The sequence below is a fragment of the Scyliorhinus torazame genome, chromosome 5 (genome assembly GCF_047496885.1).
Source record: "Scyliorhinus torazame isolate Kashiwa2021f chromosome 5, sScyTor2.1, whole genome shotgun sequence".
Classification (NCBI taxonomy): domain Eukaryota; kingdom Metazoa; phylum Chordata; class Chondrichthyes; order Carcharhiniformes; family Scyliorhinidae; genus Scyliorhinus; species Scyliorhinus torazame.
The window spans coordinates 83,608,743-83,628,539 of record NC_092711.1 but is presented as its reverse complement, the minus strand read 5'-3'; the positions used below and the strand labels follow the sequence as shown (position 1 = coordinate 83,628,539).

At 51.1% G+C, this 19,797-nt stretch overlaps 1 protein-coding gene across 1 annotated transcript in view; it reads right to left on the bottom strand.

The window, feature by feature from the left end:
• Positions 1-306: 306 nt before the first annotated feature.
• LOC140418701 (uncharacterized) overlaps positions 307-19,797 on the bottom strand; it is a 59,529-nt gene continuing 40,038 nt past the window's right edge. Inside the window, 2 exon segments of the mRNA XM_072502278.1 lie at positions 307-1,706; positions 1,708-2,585. Coding sequence (XP_072358379.1) covers positions 1,434-1,706; positions 1,708-2,585 — 1,151 coding nt within the window. The 3' untranslated portion in view covers positions 307-1,433.

Genomic DNA, 19,797 nt, shown 5'->3' with positions numbered 1-19,797 from the left:
GGAGGGGTTCTGGAGAGGAGTGGCGGGAGCAATATCTCAGGTGGTGAAAGTCCGGGTCAAGCCAAGCTGGGGGCTAGCAATATTTAGAGTAGTGGAGGCCGGCATTCTGGTCTTTGCGTCCCTGGTAGCCCGGCGAAGGATCTTGCTCATGTGGAAGGAGGCAAAGCCCCCTAGCGTGGAGGCCTAGACAAATGACATGGCTGGGTTCATAAAGTTGGAGAGGATTAAGTTTGCCTTAAGGGGGTCTGCGCAGGGGTTCTACAGGTGGTGACAACCGTTCCTAGACTATCTCGCGGAGTGTTAGAGGAAGGCCGGTCAGCAGCAGCAGCAACCCTGGCGGGGGGGGGGGGGGGGGGGGGGGGGAACGAGAGACTGCTTGAGAGGACGGATGAGCGGGAGATAACATGGAGGATGGGGGAAACTGGCACGAATGGGCAAGAGCCAGTGTATAAAGCTATGTAAATATATCATCTTACCATGTATATATCTTGCTCAGGGTGATTTTGTGTTATTTTGTTACGGGTGGGGGGGGGTTTATTGTTTGTAAGGGGAAAAATTGTTATGTTTTGTTAAAAAACTTTAATGAATATATTTTCAAAAAAATAAATAAACTCTCCTGTCTCTGCCTGGAATGGACCCACATTGGCCTTCGCTAATCTTTTCCTTTTCACATTCCCGTAGAGGCTTTTCCAGTCATTTTTTATGTTTCTCGTCAGTTTGCTCTCATCAGTCTCTTGGTCCTCCTTTGCTGAATTCTAATGGATCTCATGGAATCTTTAACTTTTCTTGTTAGCCACGGTTACATCACTTTTCCTGTTGGAATTTTGTTCCTTAAAGGAATCTATATTTGTTGTATATGTGTGAAATTAAAGTTGTTCAATCACAGAGGACCGTAGGCTGCTCTCACCTTTGACAGAGAGAGAGCTGACTGGAGGTGATTTAACCCGAGGGTCAGCACACCTCAGGTGAGGGGCCTGGTTGAGAAGGCGGGGCCTTCATGAATAAACTCAGCCAGTACGGGAGTTGAATCCTCACTGTTGGCCTTGCTCTGCATCACAAACCAGTCGTCCAGTCAACTGAGCTAACAAACCCCCTGATAAATATGTAATAATTCCTTAAATATTAGGTATTATCTGTACCAATCAGTTTCCCAGACCACCCCAGACAAATTGCCCCTCACACCGTGATAGTTTTCCTCTGTGAGGAACACCCAGATAAATTAAACAAAAAAAACATGTAACCACCAGGGCCCATCTCCATGGCAACATGGCTTGGGGGGGGGGGGGGAGGAGGTTCCAAACAGAAATTGAAACTAAATATCTTCAAACTTCCAAACCCCCTTTCGCTCTGTGATCCTTGTGCAATTTGAAGCCAGGGATTAGCAACAAGGCTCAAAGAGCATCAGCCCACTGGAGGCAAAGTGGTGAGACCGGTCAGTCCAGCAGAAAGAAACCCTCCGACCATCCCCACTGACCACCTGTCAGAATGAACAAAATGCAGTCCTGGGTGTAGAGCAGAAACAATAACAGCAGAATCCAACCCCTGTAATCAATTGTGAAATTGTTGGTGTCACAGCAGATGCGATTAAACATGCAATCCCGTCTCACATTGAGAGGTGGACGGTCTCTCCCCAGTGTGAACTCGCTGGTGTCTCCGCAGGTTGGATGAATCACGGAACCCTTTCCCACACTGAGAGCAGGTGAACGGCCTCTCCCCAGTGTGAATTCGCTGGTGTGTCCGCAGGTAAGATAACTGAGCAAATCCTTTCCCACACTGAGAACAGATGAATGGCCTCTCCCCAGTGTGAACTCGCCGGTGTCTCCGCAGGGATGATGAATCACGGAATCTCTTCCCACACTGAGAGCAGGTGAATGGCCTCTCCCCAGTGTGAACTCGCTGGTGTGTCTGCAGGGCGGATGACTGAGTGAATCCCTTCTCACACTGAGAGCAGGTGAATGGCCTCTCCCCATTGTGAATTCGCTGGTGTGTCTGCAGGCCGGATGACTGAGTGAATCCCTTCCCACACTGAGAACAGGTGAATGGCCTCTCCCCAGTGTGAATTCGCTGATGTCTCTGCAGGGTTGATGAATCACGGAATCCCTTCCCACACTGAGAGCAGGTGAATGGCCTCTCCCCAGTGTGAACTCGCTGGTGTGTCTGCAGGGCGGATAACTGAGTGAATCCCTTCCCACACTGAGAGCAGGTGAATGGCCTCTCCCCATTGTGAATTCGCTGGTGTGTCTGCAGGCCGGATGACTGAGTGAATCCCTTCCCACACTGAGAACAGGTGAATGGCCTCTTCCCAGTGAGAATTCGCTGATGTCTCTGCAGGGTTGATGAATCACGGAATCCCTTCCCACACTGAGAGCAGGTGAATGGCCTCTCCCCAGTGTGAACTCGCTGGTGTGTCTGCAGGCCGGATGACTGAGTGAATCCCTTCCCACACTGAGAGCAGGTGAACGGCCTCTCCCCAGTGTGAACTCGCTGGTGTGTCTTCAGGGCGGATAATTGACTGAATCCCTTCCCACACTGAGAGCAGGTGAACGGCCTCTCCCCAGTGTGACTGCGTCGATGGGTTTCCAGCTCTGATGGGGCTCGGAATGCCTTGCCACAGTCCCCACATTTCCACGGTTTCCCCATGTCTAGGGTCTCCCCGTGGCTCTTCAGGTTGGATGATCAATTGAAGCCTCTTCCACAGACACAACATGGGTATGGTCTCTCCCTGCTGTGAATGTTATGTTTATTCAGGCTGTGTAACTGGTTAAAGTTCTTTACACAGTAAGTTCACTGGAACTGTCTGTGCAGAGTCTGCACGTTCTCCCCGTGTCAGCGTGGGTTTCCTCCGGGTGCTCCGGTTTCCTCCCACAGTCCAAAGACGTGCAGGTTAGGTGGATTGGCTGTGATAAATTGCCCTTAGTTTCGGAAAAGGTTGGGTGGGGTTATTGGGTTATGGTGATAGGGTGGAGGTGTGGGCTTAGGCAGGATGATCTTTCCAAGGGCCGGTGCAGACTCGATGGGCCAAATTCTGGGAGTCTATGTACTCTCTCACTTGGTTGTGTGTTGTGTGGGTCTCGGTGCTTTTCCAGTCACACTGATGTTTCCACAGTCAGTTCACTGGAACACTCTCACTCGGTTGTGTGTTGTGTGGGTCTCGGTGCTTTTCCAGTCACACTGATGTTTCCACAGTCAGTTCACTGGAACACTCTCACTCGGGTGTGTGTTGTGTGGGTCTCGCTGCTTTTCCAGTCACACTGATGTTTGAAATCATTAGCTGACAGTTCGGGTAAACATTTCTCCTTCTAGATTCAAAGGCCGATGATGTTCAGGTTCCAAGGAATCAAGTGACTCTGTCAGATCGAGACGTAATGTTTGAGATTTCTGTCTGTAATTCCTCCTCATCTAATATCCTGTAAAAACAATTTACAAAATTCATCACTGTTAGTACAGGATCAAAACTTAGAACAGACAATTCTCGTTTCTATGGAACATTTGTCCTCTCTTATTCCACGAAAGCTGTAAAGCTCCATCCCACATACTCTCCCTCCATTATCACTCTGCTGTATCTAATATTCACCCTTGCAATTCCCCTTCAGGTGCGGATTCATGTTGATTGACAGATCGAAGCTCACAGCTTCCTGTCCAGGAGATCACAACAAATATGAGCTGCAGTCGGCCATTCGGCCCATCGAGCCTGAACCATTCAATGGGATCATTCGCTGACCTACCTCAGCACCGTTTTCCCACACTATCCCCCTGTCACAATGGTCAGCACAGTGGTTAGCACTGTTGATTCACAGCTCCAGGGTCCCAGGTTCGATTCCGGCTTCGGTCACTGTCTGTGCGGAGTCTGCACATCCTCCCCGTATGTAGCGTGGGTTTCCTCTGGGTGCTCCGGTTTCCTCCCACAGTCCAAAGATGTGCAGGTTAGGCGGATTGGCCATGATAAGAACTAGAAGCAGGAGTAGGCCATCTGGCCCCTCGAGCCTGCTCCACCATTCAATGAGATCATGGCTGATCTTTTGTGGACTCAGCTCCACTTTCCGGCCCGAACACCATAACCCTTAATCCCTTTATTCTTCAAAAAACTATCTATCTTTATCTTAAAAACATTTAATGAAGGAGCCTCTACTGCTTCACTGGGCAAGGAATTCCATAGATTCACAACCCTTTGGGTGAAGAAGTTCCTCCTGAACTCAGTCCTAAATCTACTTCCCCTTATTTTGAGGTTATGCCCCCTAGTTCTGCTTTCACCCGCCAATGGAAACAACCTGCCCGCATCTATCCTATCTATTCCCTTCATAATCTTATATGTTTCTATAAGATCCCCCCTCATCCTTCTAAATTCCAGCGAGTACAGTCCCAGTCTACTCAACCTCTCCTCGTAATCCAACCCCTTCAGCTCTGGGATTAACCTAGTGAATCTCCTCTGCACACCCTCCAGTGCCAGTACGTCCTTTCTCAAGTAAGGAGACCAAAACTGAACACAATACTCCAGCTGTGGCCTCACTAACACCTTATACAATTGCAGCATAACCTCCCTAGTCTTAAACTCCATCCCTCTAGCAATGAAGGACAAAATTCCGTTCGCCTTCTTAATCACCTGTTGCACCTGTAAACCAACTTTTTGCGACTCATGCACTAGCACACCCAGGTCTCTCTGCACAGCAGCATGTTTTAATATTTTATCATTTAAATAATAATCCCTTTTGCTGTTATTCCTACCAAAATGGATAACCTCACATTTGTCAACATTGTATGCCATCTGCCAGACACAAGCCCATTCACTTAACCTATCCAAATCCCTCTGCAGACTTCTGGTATCCTCTGCACTTTTTGCTTTCACACTCATCTTAGTGTCGTCTGCAAACTTGGACACATTGCCCTTGGTCCCCAACTCCAAATCATCTATGTAAATTGTGAACAATTGTGAGCCCAACACTGATCCCTGAGGGACACCACGAGCTATTGATTGCCAACCAGAGAAACACCCATTAATCCCCACTCTTTGCTTTCTATTAATTAACCAATCCTCTATCCATGCGACTACTTTACCCTTAATGCCATGCATCTTTATCTTATGCAGCAACCTTTTGTGTGGCACCATGTCAAAGGCTTTCTGGAAATCCAGATATACCACATCCATTGGCTCCCCGTTATCTACCGCTCTGGTATTGTCCTCAAAAAATTCCACTAAATTAGTTAGGCATGACCTACCCTTTATGAACCCATGCTGCGTCTGCCCAATGGGACAATTTCCATCCAGATGCCTCGCTATTTCTTCCTTGATGACAGATTCCAGCATCTTCCCTACTACCGAAGTTAAGCTCACTGACCTATAATTACCCGCTTTCTGCCTACCTCCTTTTTAAAACAGTGGTGTCACATTTGCTCATTTCCAATCCGCCAGGACCACCCGAGTCTAGTGAATTTTGGTAAATTATCACTAGTGCATTTGCAATTTCCCTAGCCATCTCTTTTAGCACTCTGGGATGCATTCCATCAGGTCCAGGAGACTTGTCTACCTTTAGCCCCATTAGCTTGCCCATCACTACCTCCTTGGTGATCACAATCGTCTCAAGGTCCTCACCTGTCATAGCCTCATTTCCATCTGTCACTGGCATGTTATTTGTGTCTTCCACTGTGAAGACCGACCCAAAAAACCTGTTCAGTTCCTCAGCCATTTCCTCATCTCCCATTATTAAATCTCCTTCTCATCCTCTAATGGACCAATATTTACCTCAGCCACTCTTTTTTAAAAATATATTTGTAGAAACTTTTACTATCTGTATCATCTGTTACATCTTCTCCAGTCCTTCTAGATCCATTTTACAATATGGAGACTTGAACTAATCTGAGCAGCAAACTCACCGTTGTCCTCAAATGCCTGTATGTTGCAGTATTTTACACATTTTACTATTAGCTGAATGTACGATGGGACAGAATAAGATCCAACGAGCCAGTCTGTGACACTGTAGAACATCGGGCAGCACGGCAGCACAATGGTTAGCACAATGGCTTGACAGCACCAGGGTCCCAGGTTCGATTCCGGCTTGGGGTCACTGTCTGTGCGGAGTCTGCACGTTCTCCCCGTGTCTGCGTGGGTTTCCATCGGGTGCTCCAGTTTCCTTCCACAATCCAAAGATGTGCAGGGATATGTGGATTGGCTATGCTAAATTGCCCTTAGCATCCAAAAAAGTTAAGGGAAGGTGGGGTTACGGGGATAGGGTGGAAGTGTGGGGATAGGGTGGAGGTGTGGGGTTAGGTAGGGTGCTAAGGCCGGTGCAGACTCGATGCGCCAAACGGCCTCCTTCTGCACTGTAGATTCTGTGATTCTGTATCTACAAACTTGCCTCTTCCCCTTACTGCTAAAAAGTTGGCTTTTTCATTCTTAACCTGTCAGTGATGACATTAAGAATAATGTGTCAGAGAAAGACTGGATTTCAGCTCGGTGACACTGGGCCAGACTAAAGTTTAATTCATAGGATTGTTGAGCTAATGTCTCCATATCATTTGATGGACCTAGAAGGACTGAGGAAGATACAGGAAAGTTTATCGGAATGAAGCCTGAATGGACAGGTTACAGCCAGCAAGAAATGCAGAGGCTCGATGAGCCGTATGGTCTGCATCCACTCCCATTTCTTGTGTTTTCATGAACATCACGGTCAGTCATTTCCATGCAGACACAACCAACTAACAGTTCATCGCCATCCTTCCCATATTCCAGGATTCCAAACACACTTTCCAGGTGACAGTGATTTACTTGTACTTCTTGCTTTCCAGTATTGTGTATTCACTGCTCACGATTTGGTCTCCCCCACACTGAGGAGATTAAATCTGGATTGGTGACTGTGGAACATCACCATTCAGTCTGCAAGCATAATCCTGAGCTTCTGATCATTTAATATTTTAATTCCCCGCCCCATTCCCACTCTGTCCTCGGCCTCCTGCACTGCTCCAATAAAGCTCAAAGGAAACTCGAGGAACAGAACCTCATCCTTGATCAGGCAATTTCTGACCTTCCAGACACAACATTCATTTCAGTAATTTCAGATTATAATCATCACTCCGATATTTTCAGACAGTTGGTGCTGGTAACGGTTCTGCTGTTGCCATTTATACCTCACCTGGACCTGTCTTTTATTTCTTCTCGTGTCCTATTAGTTTATTTACTTATATCATTGTCTCCCAGTTTTGTCTTGCACCATTATCCCCTTTGTCATTTAATCACTTCAGCCTCACATCCTCCCAAACTGCCCCCTCTGAAATGGCCCAGCAAGCCACTCAGTTCAAGGGCAATTAGGGATGGGCAGCAAATGCCGGCTCAGCCAGCGACACCCACATCCCAAGAACAAATAAAGGAAAGTCGGCAGTTAGAAAGGCAAATGCAATGTTCGCATTCATTTTAAGAGAGCTACAATACAAGTGCAGGGATGTACTGCCATGCCTCTCATCAGACCACATTTTGAGTATTGTGAGCAGTTTTGGGCCCCGTGTCTAAGGAAGGATGTACTGGCCTTGGAGGGTGTCTGGAGGAGGATCACAAGAATGATCCCTGGAATGAAAGATTTGTCATATGAGGAGCGATTGAGGACTCTGGGTCTGTACTCGATGGAGTTTAGAAGGATGAATGGGAATCTCATTGAAACTTACAGAATACCCAGATAGAGTGGACGTGGAGAAAATGTTTCCACTGGTAGGAGAGATTAGAACCCGAGGGCATAGCCTCAGACTGAAGGGGCGATCATTTAAAACTGAGGGGAGGAGGAATTTCTTCAGCCTGAGGGTGGTGAACCTGTGGAACTCTTCGCTGAAGAAGACTGTGGAGGCCAAGTCACATAAACATCGAACTTGATGGGGCAAATGGCGTCTTTCTGCACTATCAAGTATGCACACCGACCCTCTGAAAGAGCACCCTACTCAGAGCCACTCTCCCGCCCTATCCCCTTAACCCCACCTAACCAACACATCCCCGGACACCGAAGGCAATTTAGCATGGGCAATCCACCTAACCTGCACATCTTTGGACTGTGGGAGGAAAGTGGAGCATCCGGAAGAAACCCACGCAGACACGGGGAGAAAGTGCAAACTCCACACAGACAGTGACCCAAGGCTGGAATTAACCTGGGTCCCTGGCACTGTGAGGTAGTAGTGCTAACCATGTGCCACCACGTGATGTCAGTCACTGAGTGTTTTTAAGATAGAGATAGATAGGTACTTGATTAATAAGGGGATCAGGTATTACAGGGAGAAAGCAGGTGAATGGGGATGAGATACATATCAGCCATGATCAAATGGCCTAATTCTGCTGCCTTATCTTTTGTAATTATGGTCTCTTGACTTGTTTAGCCAGGCTCAAACTGTGACACCATTACATTAGCTCTCTCGCTACAAACGGTAAAATGGTCGGTAAGGGACCAACCATGAGAGGAACCCGGGAGGGAGCGAGCAGGCAGTGTATATACCGTATTGTAAATGAATCTAGTTCTTTACTCAGTGTGGATTCTCCAAGTCCTTATTATTATTTTTTTTAAATTTAGAGTACCCAATTCATTTTTCCAATTAAGGGGCAGTTTAGCGTGGCCAATCCACTACCCTGCACATCGTTGGGTTGTGGGGGCGAAACCCACGCAAACACGGGGAGAATGTGCAAACTCCACATGGACAGTGACCCAGAGCTGGGATCGAACCTGGGAACTTGGTGCCGTGAGGCCACAGTGCTAACCCACTGCGCCACCGTGCTGCCCTACCGTGTCCATATTAAACTTCCCCTGCAAAAGTCACAGAATTAGAAGTGAGATAATCAATCTCTCGCAGACATCATGTCTGTAAACATTTAACCTAGCTTTTCATAATATTACTGCAAAATACAAACTATGAAGTATGACCATTTCTTATATTTATCACGTTCGTCTCCCCCTCTCTTTCCCGGCCTCTGTACTTGTTGATAAACTATTCAATTTCCAAATTCTTCCAGCTTGGATAAAAGGTCACCGGCCTGAAGCATTCACTCTGGTCCTCTGCACAGATGTTGTTTGACCTGCTCCGTGTTTCTACTATTTTCTGTTTTGAGGTCGGATTTCCAGCATCTACAGTATCTGGTTTTTGGGTCACTGTGGATCAGGTTTCTCTCACTGTTCCCTGTTTTTAAAATAAATTTAGAATACCCAATTATTTTTTTTCCAATTAATGGGCAAGTTAGCGTGACCAATCCACCTAACCTGCACATCTTTGGGTTGTGGGGGTGAAACCCACGCAGACATGGGGAGAATGTGCAGACTCCACACGGACAGTGACCCAGGGCCGGGATTTGAAATCGGGTCCTCATGCGCCATAGTCCCAGTGCTAACCACTGCACCACGTGCCACCCTACTGTTCCCTGTTTAAAGGTGAAGAAGGAGTTTTTCAAGAATGAAACACATGAACTCTCACCCTGTCCAACATGAAACTAAACTCACTGTTAGTTCCTTATCAGTAACAATTTTAAACACAAAGTTTCCAGGCGGGATCGAAGCGGGAATTTCTCATGTAAAGTAAAGGTGATCAACAGCACACTGGGTAATGAGTTTGAATCCCCCCCACCCCCGGACAGAGGGGAACTGCCCATCCACCACCCCCCCCCACCCCGGACAGAGGGGAACTGACCACCCCCCACCCTGGACTGAGGGGAACTGACCATCCCCCCCCCCACCCAGGACAGTGGGGAACTGACCATTCCCCCCTTCCAGGACAGAGGGGAACTGACCATCTCCCCTCCCCCCCACCCTGGACAGAGGGGAACTGACCATCCTCCACACCCCGGACAGAGGGGAACTGACCATTCCCCCCCCCACCCAGGACAGAGGGGAACTGACCATCCCCCCGCTCCCAGGACAGAGGGGAACTGACCACCCCCCCCCCCACCCTGGACAGAGGGGAACTGACCATCCCCCCACCCCTGGACAGAGGGGAACTGACCATCCCCCCCCCCCCCACACAGGACAGAGGGGAACTGCCCATCCCCCCGCTCCCAGGACAGAGGGGAACTGACCATCCCCCCCCCCCACCCCAGACAGAGGGGAACTGACCATCCCCCCGCCCCTGGACAGAGGAGAACTGACCACCCCCCCACCCAGGACAGAGGGGAACTGACCATACCCCCGCTCCCAGGATAGAGGGGAACTGACCATCCCCCACCCACCCTGGACAGAGGGGAACTGACCATCCCCCACCCACCCTGGACAGAGGGGAACTGACCATCCCCCCCCCCACCCTGGACAGAGGGGAACTGACCATCCCCCCACCCCCGGACAGAGGGGAACTGACCATCCCCCCCCCCCCCCCCCCACCCTGGACAGAGGGGAACTGACCATCCCCCCACCCCCGGACAGAGGGGAACTGACCATCCCCCCCACACAGGACAGAGGGGAACTGACCCCCCCCCCACCCCGGACAGAGGGGAACTGACACCCCCCACCCCGGACAGAGGGGAATTGACCATCCCCCCCACCCCGGACAGAGGGGAACTGACCATCCATCTCCAGCTCTAATTCGCAAACACAAAATGCCGCCAAGAATCAGCCAATCAGGCTGAGCCTGTGGCTGCGCCACAACACCCCATTTGCTTTACTAACTACTCTCTCAATATATCTTGCAGATATACAAAATCCTTTTCCTTCACCTCCCGCCTCTATCTCTCTCCTTTCAGAGACCAGGTGGAAGGTTTCCTCCCCGAAGGACAACTTGACCAGAAGTTTGACAAATCTTTCAAACCTTCAGCCTCCATCACCATAAAGCAGCAGTGCGAACCACCGTGCGACCGGAGACTAGGAAGAAGTGATGATGAAAGTTACTGGATTATTGTGAAAACTCAACTGGTTCACCAATGTCCTTCAGGGAGGGAACCTGCCACCTGATCTGGACCTACACAGGACTCTGGCCTCTACGAAAGGAGAGAGATAGAGGTTTGAGGTGAAGGAAAAGGATTTTGTATATCTGCAAGACATATTGAGAGAGTAGTTAGTAAAGCAAATGGGGTGTTGAGCTTCATAAGCAGGAATACTGATAGAAAAACCGGGAAGTTATGCTGAATCTTTATAACGCTCTGGTTAGGTCACATCTCGAGTATTGTGTCCGGATCCGGTAACCAGACTTTAGGAAGGAAGTGAAGATTCTGAGAAGTTGCAGATTTACCAGAATAGTTTGAGCAAAAGAAGCTGAGGGGAGATTTCATTCAGGTTCTCAAGATTCTGACGTGTTTGGATAAGGTAAACGAAACAATCTGGGACAGAGATTTACATTTTTGGATAAGAAATAGAGGGGGATGTGGGGGAGAATATTTTTACACAGTGAGTGATAATGACCCAAAACCTGCTGCCATGAAGGGGTGGAAATAAACACGATGAATAATTTTGAAGGACATTGGAGAGACACTGGAGGGAAATAAAGCTGCAAGGACACGGGATAGAGCAGGAGAATGGGATTGACTGGATTGCTGTAGTGAGCTGGCATGGTTCAATGGGTGGAATGGCCTCCTCTGTACCATTCTGACTCTATGGCTCTTTCCAAGAAATCCTTAAATCCTTACAGTGCAGAAGGAGCCCATTCGGTCCATCGAGTCTATACTGACCCTCTGAAAGATCACCCTACCGAGGCCTACTTTCCCACCCTATTCCCATAACACTACCTCGCCTTTTGTACACAAAGGGACAATTTAGCACGGCCAATCCACCTAACCTACACATTTTTGTGGGAGGTAACCGGAGCACCCGGAGGAAACCCACGCAGACTGGGGAGAATGTGCACAGTCCACACAGCCTTTCCTGTAATTGTACCTTGTAATTTAACTCTGGGCGTTCAGATATCACTCGGGTAAATCTGTGCTACATTCTGTCCTTCCTCAGGTTTGTTGCCCAGAGCTGAACACAGTTCTCCAGGTTTGGCCTAACCAGGGTTTGTGAATCTCGGGGCTTTTCCAGTCACACTGAGACCTGAAATCTTCCCTCACAGACAGAACAGTCAAACCTTTTACCTTCCACACACAGATGCTGCTGATATTCAGGTTCTGATGAATCGAGTGACTCTGTCAGATCGCGATGTGATGTCTGGTTTGAGTTTCCGTCTGTCAATCCTCCACTTCCAGTATCCTGCAAATGTACAGAAACCATCACCTGTCACAGTTAACTTCTCCGAACAAATGATTCACAGGAGCATCAGAGCAGATTTACGAGATGTAGCCAACAAGCATTCTCGCTGAACTAATTTTATTGTTTGCACAAAGTGGCACAGTTCTAACTTTCTGAACACATGCACAGTCACTGTTTAAAGTTTCAATCTGGTATATATAAACACGCACTCTCACCTACCCTTGCAGGCACCGCTTATCTTGTTATTGTCCACTGTCCCTAACTGTTACTGAGACAGCCGTTACCTCCTGTTCCTTGTTATTGAAGCTCGCTGTCCTTGCGAGAACACAGCTGCAAATGCTGCTGACTTGTGCGTTCAGTTTTACAAAGGTCAATTAGAATCTTAGTAACAATCTGTAACCCCGTATCTGTTGTTTTATTCAGTCTGAAACCTCATTCTTAAATCATATTATTACCTTAACATGTACTATTTATTTCCCCTTTACACAGTGCAAGATAGAAATCCACAGCATTCTCTCCACCTGCTCCCTGCTCCAGGATGACCGCTCATGCTCCCTGGTCCAGGATGACTGCTCCTGCTCCCTGGTCCATTGTCCAGGATGACCGCTCCTGCTCTCTGGTCCAGGATGACCGCTCTTGCTCCCTGGTCCAGGATGACCGCTCCTGCACCCTGGTCCAGGATGACCGTTCCTGCTCCCTGGTCCAGGATGACCGCTCCTGCTCCCTGGTCCAGGATGACCACTCCTGCTCCCTGGTCCAGGCTGACCGCTCCTGCTCCCTGGTCCAGGAAGACCGCTCCTGCTCCCTGGTCCAGGATGACTCCCCTGCTCCCTGGTCCAGGATGGCCGCTCCTGCTCCCTGGTCCAGGATGACCCCTCGTGCTCCCTGGTCCAGCATGACCGCTCCTGCACCCTTGTCCAGATTGACCGCTCCTGCTCCCTGGTCAGGATGACCGCTCCTGCTCCCTGGTCCAGGAAGACCGTTCCTGCTCCCTGGTCCAGGCTGACCGCTCCTGCTCCCTGGTCCAGGATGACCGCTCCTGCTCCCTGGTCCAGGATGACCGCTCCTGCTCCCTGGTCCAGGATGGCCGCTCCTGCTCCCTGGTCCAGGATGACCCCTCGTGCACCCTGGTCCAGGATGACCCCTCGTGCACCCTGGTCCAGGATGACCGCTCCTACTCCCTGGTCCAGGATGACCGCACCTGCTCCCTGGTCCAGGACGACCACTCCTCCCTGGTCCAAGATGACCGCTCCTGTTCCCTGGTCCAGGATGACTGCTCCTGCTCCCTGGTCCAGGATGACTGCTCCTGCTCCCTGGTCCATTGTCCAGGATGACCGCTCCTGCTCTCTGGTCCAGGACGACCGCTCTTGCTCCCTGGTCCAGGATGACCGCTCCTGCACCCTGGTCCAGGATGACCGTTCCTGCTCCCTGGTCCAGGATGACCGCTCCTGCTCCCTGGTCCAGGATGACCACTCCTGCTCCCTTGTCCAGGATGGCCGCTCCTGCTCCCTGGTCCAGGATGACCCCTCGTGCACCCTGGTCCAGGATGACCCCTCGTGCACCCTGGTCCAGGATGACCGCTCCTACTCCCTGGTCCAGGATGACCCCTCGTGCTCCCTGGTCCAGCATGACCGCTCCTCCCTGGTCCAGGATGACCGCTCCTGCTCCCTGGTCCAAGATGACCGCTCCTGTTCCCTGGTCCAGGATGACTGCCCCTGCTCCCTGGTCCAGGATGACTGCTCCTGCTCCCTGGTCCAGGGTGACCACTCGTGCTCCCTGGTCCAGGATGACCGCTCCTGCTCCCTGGTCCCGGATGACCGCTCCTGCTCCCTGGTCCAGGATGACCGCTCCTGCTCCCTGGTCCAGGATGACTGCTCCTGCTCCCTGGTTCAGTATGACCACTGCTGCTCCCTGGTCCAGGATGACCGCCCCTGCTCCCTGGTCCAGGACGACCACTCCTCCCTGGTCCAGGATGACCGCTCCTGCTCCCTGGTCCAAGATGACCGCTCCTGTTCCCTGGTCCAGGATGACTGCTCCTGCTCCCTGGTCCAGGATGACCGCTCCTGCTCCCTGGTCCAGGATGACCGCTCCTGCTCCCTGGTCCAGGATGACTGCTCCTGCTCCCTGGTCCAGGGTGACCGCTCCTGCTCCCTGGTCCAGGATGACCGCTCCTGCTCCCTGGTCCAGGATGACTGCTCCTGCTCCCTGGTTCAGGATGACCGCTCCTGCTCCAGGATGGCCGCTCCTGCTCCCTGCTGCACATTGACTCTTGTTGTCATCAGCAGTCGCTCGATTCAAGGATGGCGTCTTCTCAGGTTTGTGTGTTTCTGCCCTGGGTCTTCATGAGACTGAACAGAGCTGCAGATTTTTGGACACATGGGGCAGGACATCCCATCAGACAGTGGGATCCAGAGAGCAGAATTTGCTTAATATTCTTTCCTCTGCTGCTGTTCTGCTTCATTAATCAGGCACCTGGGTATCTACAAACCAGGGTCATGGTTGTGAAATTACCCAGGTCAACGGTAATGCAGTTTGATGGTCACAAAGAACAAAGAAAAGTACAGCACAGGAACAGGCCATTCGGCCCTCCAAGCCTGCACCAACCATACTGCTCGTCTGAACTAAAAGCCCTTACCCTTCCGGGGACCGTATCCTGCTATTCCCATCCTATTCTTGTATTTTTCAAGACTCTCCTTAAAAGTCACTATCATGACTTCCGGGTGCGGCTATGCAGAGCTAGGTCGCATATTCGGCAGCTCCTGCTTGGAACGGACTTTTGGGCTCTTTTACAGGGCCCCCACGGCATTTGTTTGACATTTCCCGGTGTGGGAAGAAGGCGGCAATATTCCCCCGACAGTGTCCCCCAGGAAGGGTATGTCTCTTGGTTGCCAGACACACGCAGAAACAGTGAAAGATTTGGCTGCAACTACAGGATAAACAGGGCCTCTTCCAGCATGCAGGCGGGGGAAGGGCAAGCTTAAAGCTGCAAGCTGACCTGAGGGCCTGTATCAAAGGTGAATTCTAGCAGCAGAGGGAACAACTGTGAAAAGACCTCATCAAGGCCACTGAAGGGACTTCCGGTTGCGGTGATGCCTAGCTAGCCGCACGCTTCGGCGGCTCCAGCTCCGACGGACCTTCGGGCTCTTTTAAGAGCCTCAACGGGGAATTTTTCGACGACGCAACCCGGTGTGGGGCGTGTGAGAAGGGAGTCCCCCCCAAACGAAGGAGGAAAAAACCGGCGGCGGCGGCTGCAGCGCGAGGAATCGTCGACCAAAGGGTCAGAAAGAGAGAAGTACAAGATGGCGGCGGAGAAAGCGCAGGCGACATGGGGGCCTGAGCATGAAATTGTGAGACGGTGCGTGGAGCTGCTGAAGAGGGAGGTGCTGACCCCGTTGCTACAGGCAATTGAGGGGCTCAAGGAGACATTAAAGACCCAGGAGACAGAGCTCCGTGTGGTGGAGCAGAAGGTGACAGATATTGAGGACGAGATCCTGGGCCTGGCGGTTAAGACACAGACGCACGAGGCACTTCATAAAAAGTGTACTGAAAGGATCGAAGCCCTAGAAAATGGAGCGCGAAGGAAGAACCTTCGGATACTGGGTCTCCCTGAGGGTGTGGAAGGAGTGGACTGTGGAGCGTACGCAAGTACGATGCTGAGCTCACTGATGGGTGCTGAGGCCCCTACGGGCCCCGTGGAGGTGGAGTGGGCAAATCGGATTCCGACGAGAAGACCAAAAGCGGGAGAACCACCCAGGGCGATAATCGTGCGATTTTACCGCCTTAAGGATAGAGAAGAGGTCCTGAGATGGGCTAAAAAGGTGCGGAGTAGCAGATGGGAGAATGCAGTGGTACGGGTATACCAGGATTGGAGTGCGGAGGTGGCGAGAAGGAGGGCGAGCTTCAACCGAGCCAAAGAGGTGTTGCATAAAAGGAAGGTGAAGTTCGGGATGCTGCAGCCGGCAAGACTATGGGTCACGTATCAGGAGAGACACCATTATTTCGAGACGGCGGAGGAAGCATGGACCTTCATCAAAGAAGAGAAATTGGATCGGAACTGAGGGACTGATGCTGCAGGAAATGTTATTGTTAATGTTACGGTGGAAGTTAATTGAGAAGTAAACAGGGAAGGGGGGAGACATTGGGGAAATGTGGGCGCCGGTGAGGGGGGAAAGACGGGACATAGTTGGAGAATGGGGAAGGGGAGGGGGAGGGGAAAGGGAGCTGCGCCATAAGAGGCGGGTCAGGTAAAGGGATGTTCCCGCACCAGAAAGAATAAGGCGGGAAGACAGGCGCAAGGCGGATGGGAGTTCCCCACATGGGGGGGGTCGAGGAGTGAGCAGGAGTAGCCGGGGTCAGTTGAAGTCAGCTGACTTACGGAAGTAATATGGGGGGAGCAATCAAGCTAGAAAGAGATCTAGCGGGGAGGGGAGGAGGGAGGGAGAAGGGGGGGGGGGACAACTGGGTTGCTGCTGCGGAAATCCAAAAGGAAATGGTTAAAGAGTGGGTGGGCGGGGATGGTGTGCGACGCTGGGGGAGCGAGCGGGAGCGCGGAGGCGGGATATGGGACTGGCCTAGAGAAGGTAATGGCTAGTCGACACGGGAGGGGGGCAGGTAGCCCCCTAGTGAGGCTGATCACGTGGAACGTGAGAGGCCTGAACGGACCGATAAAAAGGGCCCGAGTGCTCGCGCATTTGAAAGGACTAAGGGCAGACGTGGTTATGCTCCAAGAGACGCACCTAAAGGTGGCGGACCAAGTTAGGCTAAGGAAAGGATGGGTGGGACAGGTGTTCCACTCAGGACTGGACGCAAAGAATAGAGGGGTGGCCATTTTGGTGGGGAAACAGGTCGCATTTGAAGCAAAGAACATCGTAGCAGATAGCGGAGGTAGATATGTAATGGTGAGTGGCAGGCTGGAGGGAATGGAGGTCGTGTTGGTTAACGTGTATGCCCCAAACTGGGACGATGCGGGATTTATGAGACGGATGCTGGGGCGTATACCGGACCTGGAGGTAGGAAACTTGATTTTAGGAGGGGACTTTAATACGGTGCTGGACCCGGGGCTAGATAGATCCAGCTCAAGGACCGGAAGAAGGCCGGCAGCGGCCAAGGTACTTAAGGGGTTTATGGACCAAATGGGGGGAGTGGATCCATGGCGATTTCTTAGACCTAGGGCTAGGGAGTATTCCTTCTTCTCCCATGTCCATAAAGTGTACTCCCGGATAGATTTTTTTGTTTTGGGAAGGTCGTTGATCTCTAGGGTGGAAGAAGCTGAGTACTCAGCCATAGCGGTTTCGGATCATGCCCCACATTGGGTGGACCTGGAATTAGGAGAGGAAAGGGAGCAGAGAACACTCTGGCGATTAGATGTGGGACTGATGGCGGATGAGGGAGTGTGTGCAAGAGTGCGGGGGTGTATTGAGAGATACCTGGAGGTCAATGACGACGGCGAGGTCCCTGTGGGAGTGGTATGGGAAGCACTAAAAGCGGTGGTCAGAGGAGAGCTGATCTCCATTGGGGCCCACAAAAGGAAAACAGAGGCCAAGGAAAGGGAAAGATTACTGGGGGAGATTTTAAGGGTGGATAGGGAATTTGCAGAGACCCCGGAGGAGGAATTGTACAGGGAGAGGAGACGACTCCAGACGGAATTTGACCTTCTGACCACCAGAAAGGCGGAGGTACTGTGGAGGAAGGCACAGGGGAGGAGGTATGAATATGGGGAAAAGGCGAGTCGCCTGTTGGCTCATCAATTGCGAAAGAGGGCAGCAGCGAGGGAAATAGGAGGAATTAGAGACGAAAGGGGAGACACGGTGCGAAGGGCAGGAAAGATAAATGAGGTGTTCAAGACCTTCTATGAGGAACTGTATAGGTCTCAACCCCCAGAGGGAGAGGAGGGGATGCGGCAGTTCCTGGACCAATTGAGGTTCCCGAAAGTGGAGGAGCGGGGGGTGGTAGGCCTGGGGGCACCGATTGGGGTGGACGAGGTTATTAAGGGACTGGGAAGCATGCAAGCAGGGAAGGCCCCAGGACCAGACGGGTTCCCGGTGGAGTATTACAGAAAATATGTGGACTTGTTGGCCCCGTTGATGGTGAGGACGTTCAATGAGGCCAGGAAAGGGGGGACTCTACCCCCGACGATGTCGGAGGCGACGATATCGTTAATTTTGAAGAGGGATAAAGATCCGTTGCAGTGCGGGTCCTATAGACCCATTTCATTGTTGAACGTGGACGCCAAATTGTTGGCAAAGGTACTGGCATCGAGGATAGAGGACTGTGTCCCGGGGGTGGTGCACGAAGACCAGACAGGGTTCGTAAAAGGGAGACAACTGAATGTTAACGTGCGACGACTATTAGGGGTGATAATGATGCCCCCAGTGGAGGGGGAGGCAGAGATAGTGGCGGCAATGGACGCAGAGAAGGCATTTGATAGGGTGGAGTGGGAGTATTTATGGGAAGTGTTAAGGAGGTTTGGGTTTGGGAACGGGTTTATTAGCTGGGTTAGACTTCTTTATGGGGCTCCAACGGCAAGCGTAGTTACAGGTCGACATAGATCGGAGTATTTCCGACTATATAGGGGAACAAGACAGGGATGCCCGCTGTCTCCATTGTTGTTCGCGTTGGCAATTGAACCTCTGGCCATGGCGTTGAGAGACTCCAGGAAATGGAGAGGGGTGATTAGAGGGGGAGAAGAACACCGAGTCTCGTTATATGCGGATGACCTATTGTTATACGTGTCGGACCCAGCGGGGGGAATGATAGAGGTTATGCGAATTTTGAGGGGGTTCGGGGATTTCTCGGGGTATAGGCTAAACATGGGGAAGAGTGAATTATTTGTGATACATCCAGGGGACCAGAGTAGAGAGATAGAAGGCTTGCCTCTAAGGAAAGTGGAAAGAAACTTCCGATACCTGGGGATTCAGATCGCTAGGAGCTGGGGAACCTTGCACAGACTTAATCTGACACGGTTGGTAGAACAAATGGAGGAGGACTTCAAGAGGTGGGACATGCAGCCTCTATCGCTGGCGGGCAGGGTGCAAGCAATTAAGATGATGGTCCTCCCGAGGTTCTTATTTGTATTTCAATGTCTCCCTATACTAATCACTAAGACCTTTTTTAATAAAATAGACAGGAGCATCACGAGCTTCGTGTGGGCAGGGAAAGTTCCGAGAGTAAGGAGGGGGTTCCTCCAGCGTAGTAGGGACAGAGGAGGATTGGCACTACCGAACTTGGGCGATTACTATTGGGCCGCCAATGTGGCAATGATACGTAAATGGATGATGGAGGGTGAGGGAGCGGCGTGGGAAAGACTGGAGAGAAAGTCCTGTAAAGGGACGAGTTTAGAGGCGCTGGTGACGGCGCCGCTACCGATCTCACCTAAAAAGTTTACCACGAACCCGGTGGTGGCGGCAACATTGAATATCTGGGGACAGTGGAGGCGACAGAGAGGGGTGCGGGGAGCCCTGGTGGGGTCCCCAATCAGGAACAACCATAGGTTCGCCCCAGGAAGAATGGATGGAGGATTTCAGAGCTGGTTCCAGTTGGGAATTAGGAGGGTGGGAGATTTATTTATAGATGGGACTTTTGCGAGCTTGGGAGCATTGGAGGAAAAGTATAAGTTGCCCCGGGGAAATTTCTTGAGATATATGCAGGTGAGGGCATTTACTAGACAACAGGTGAG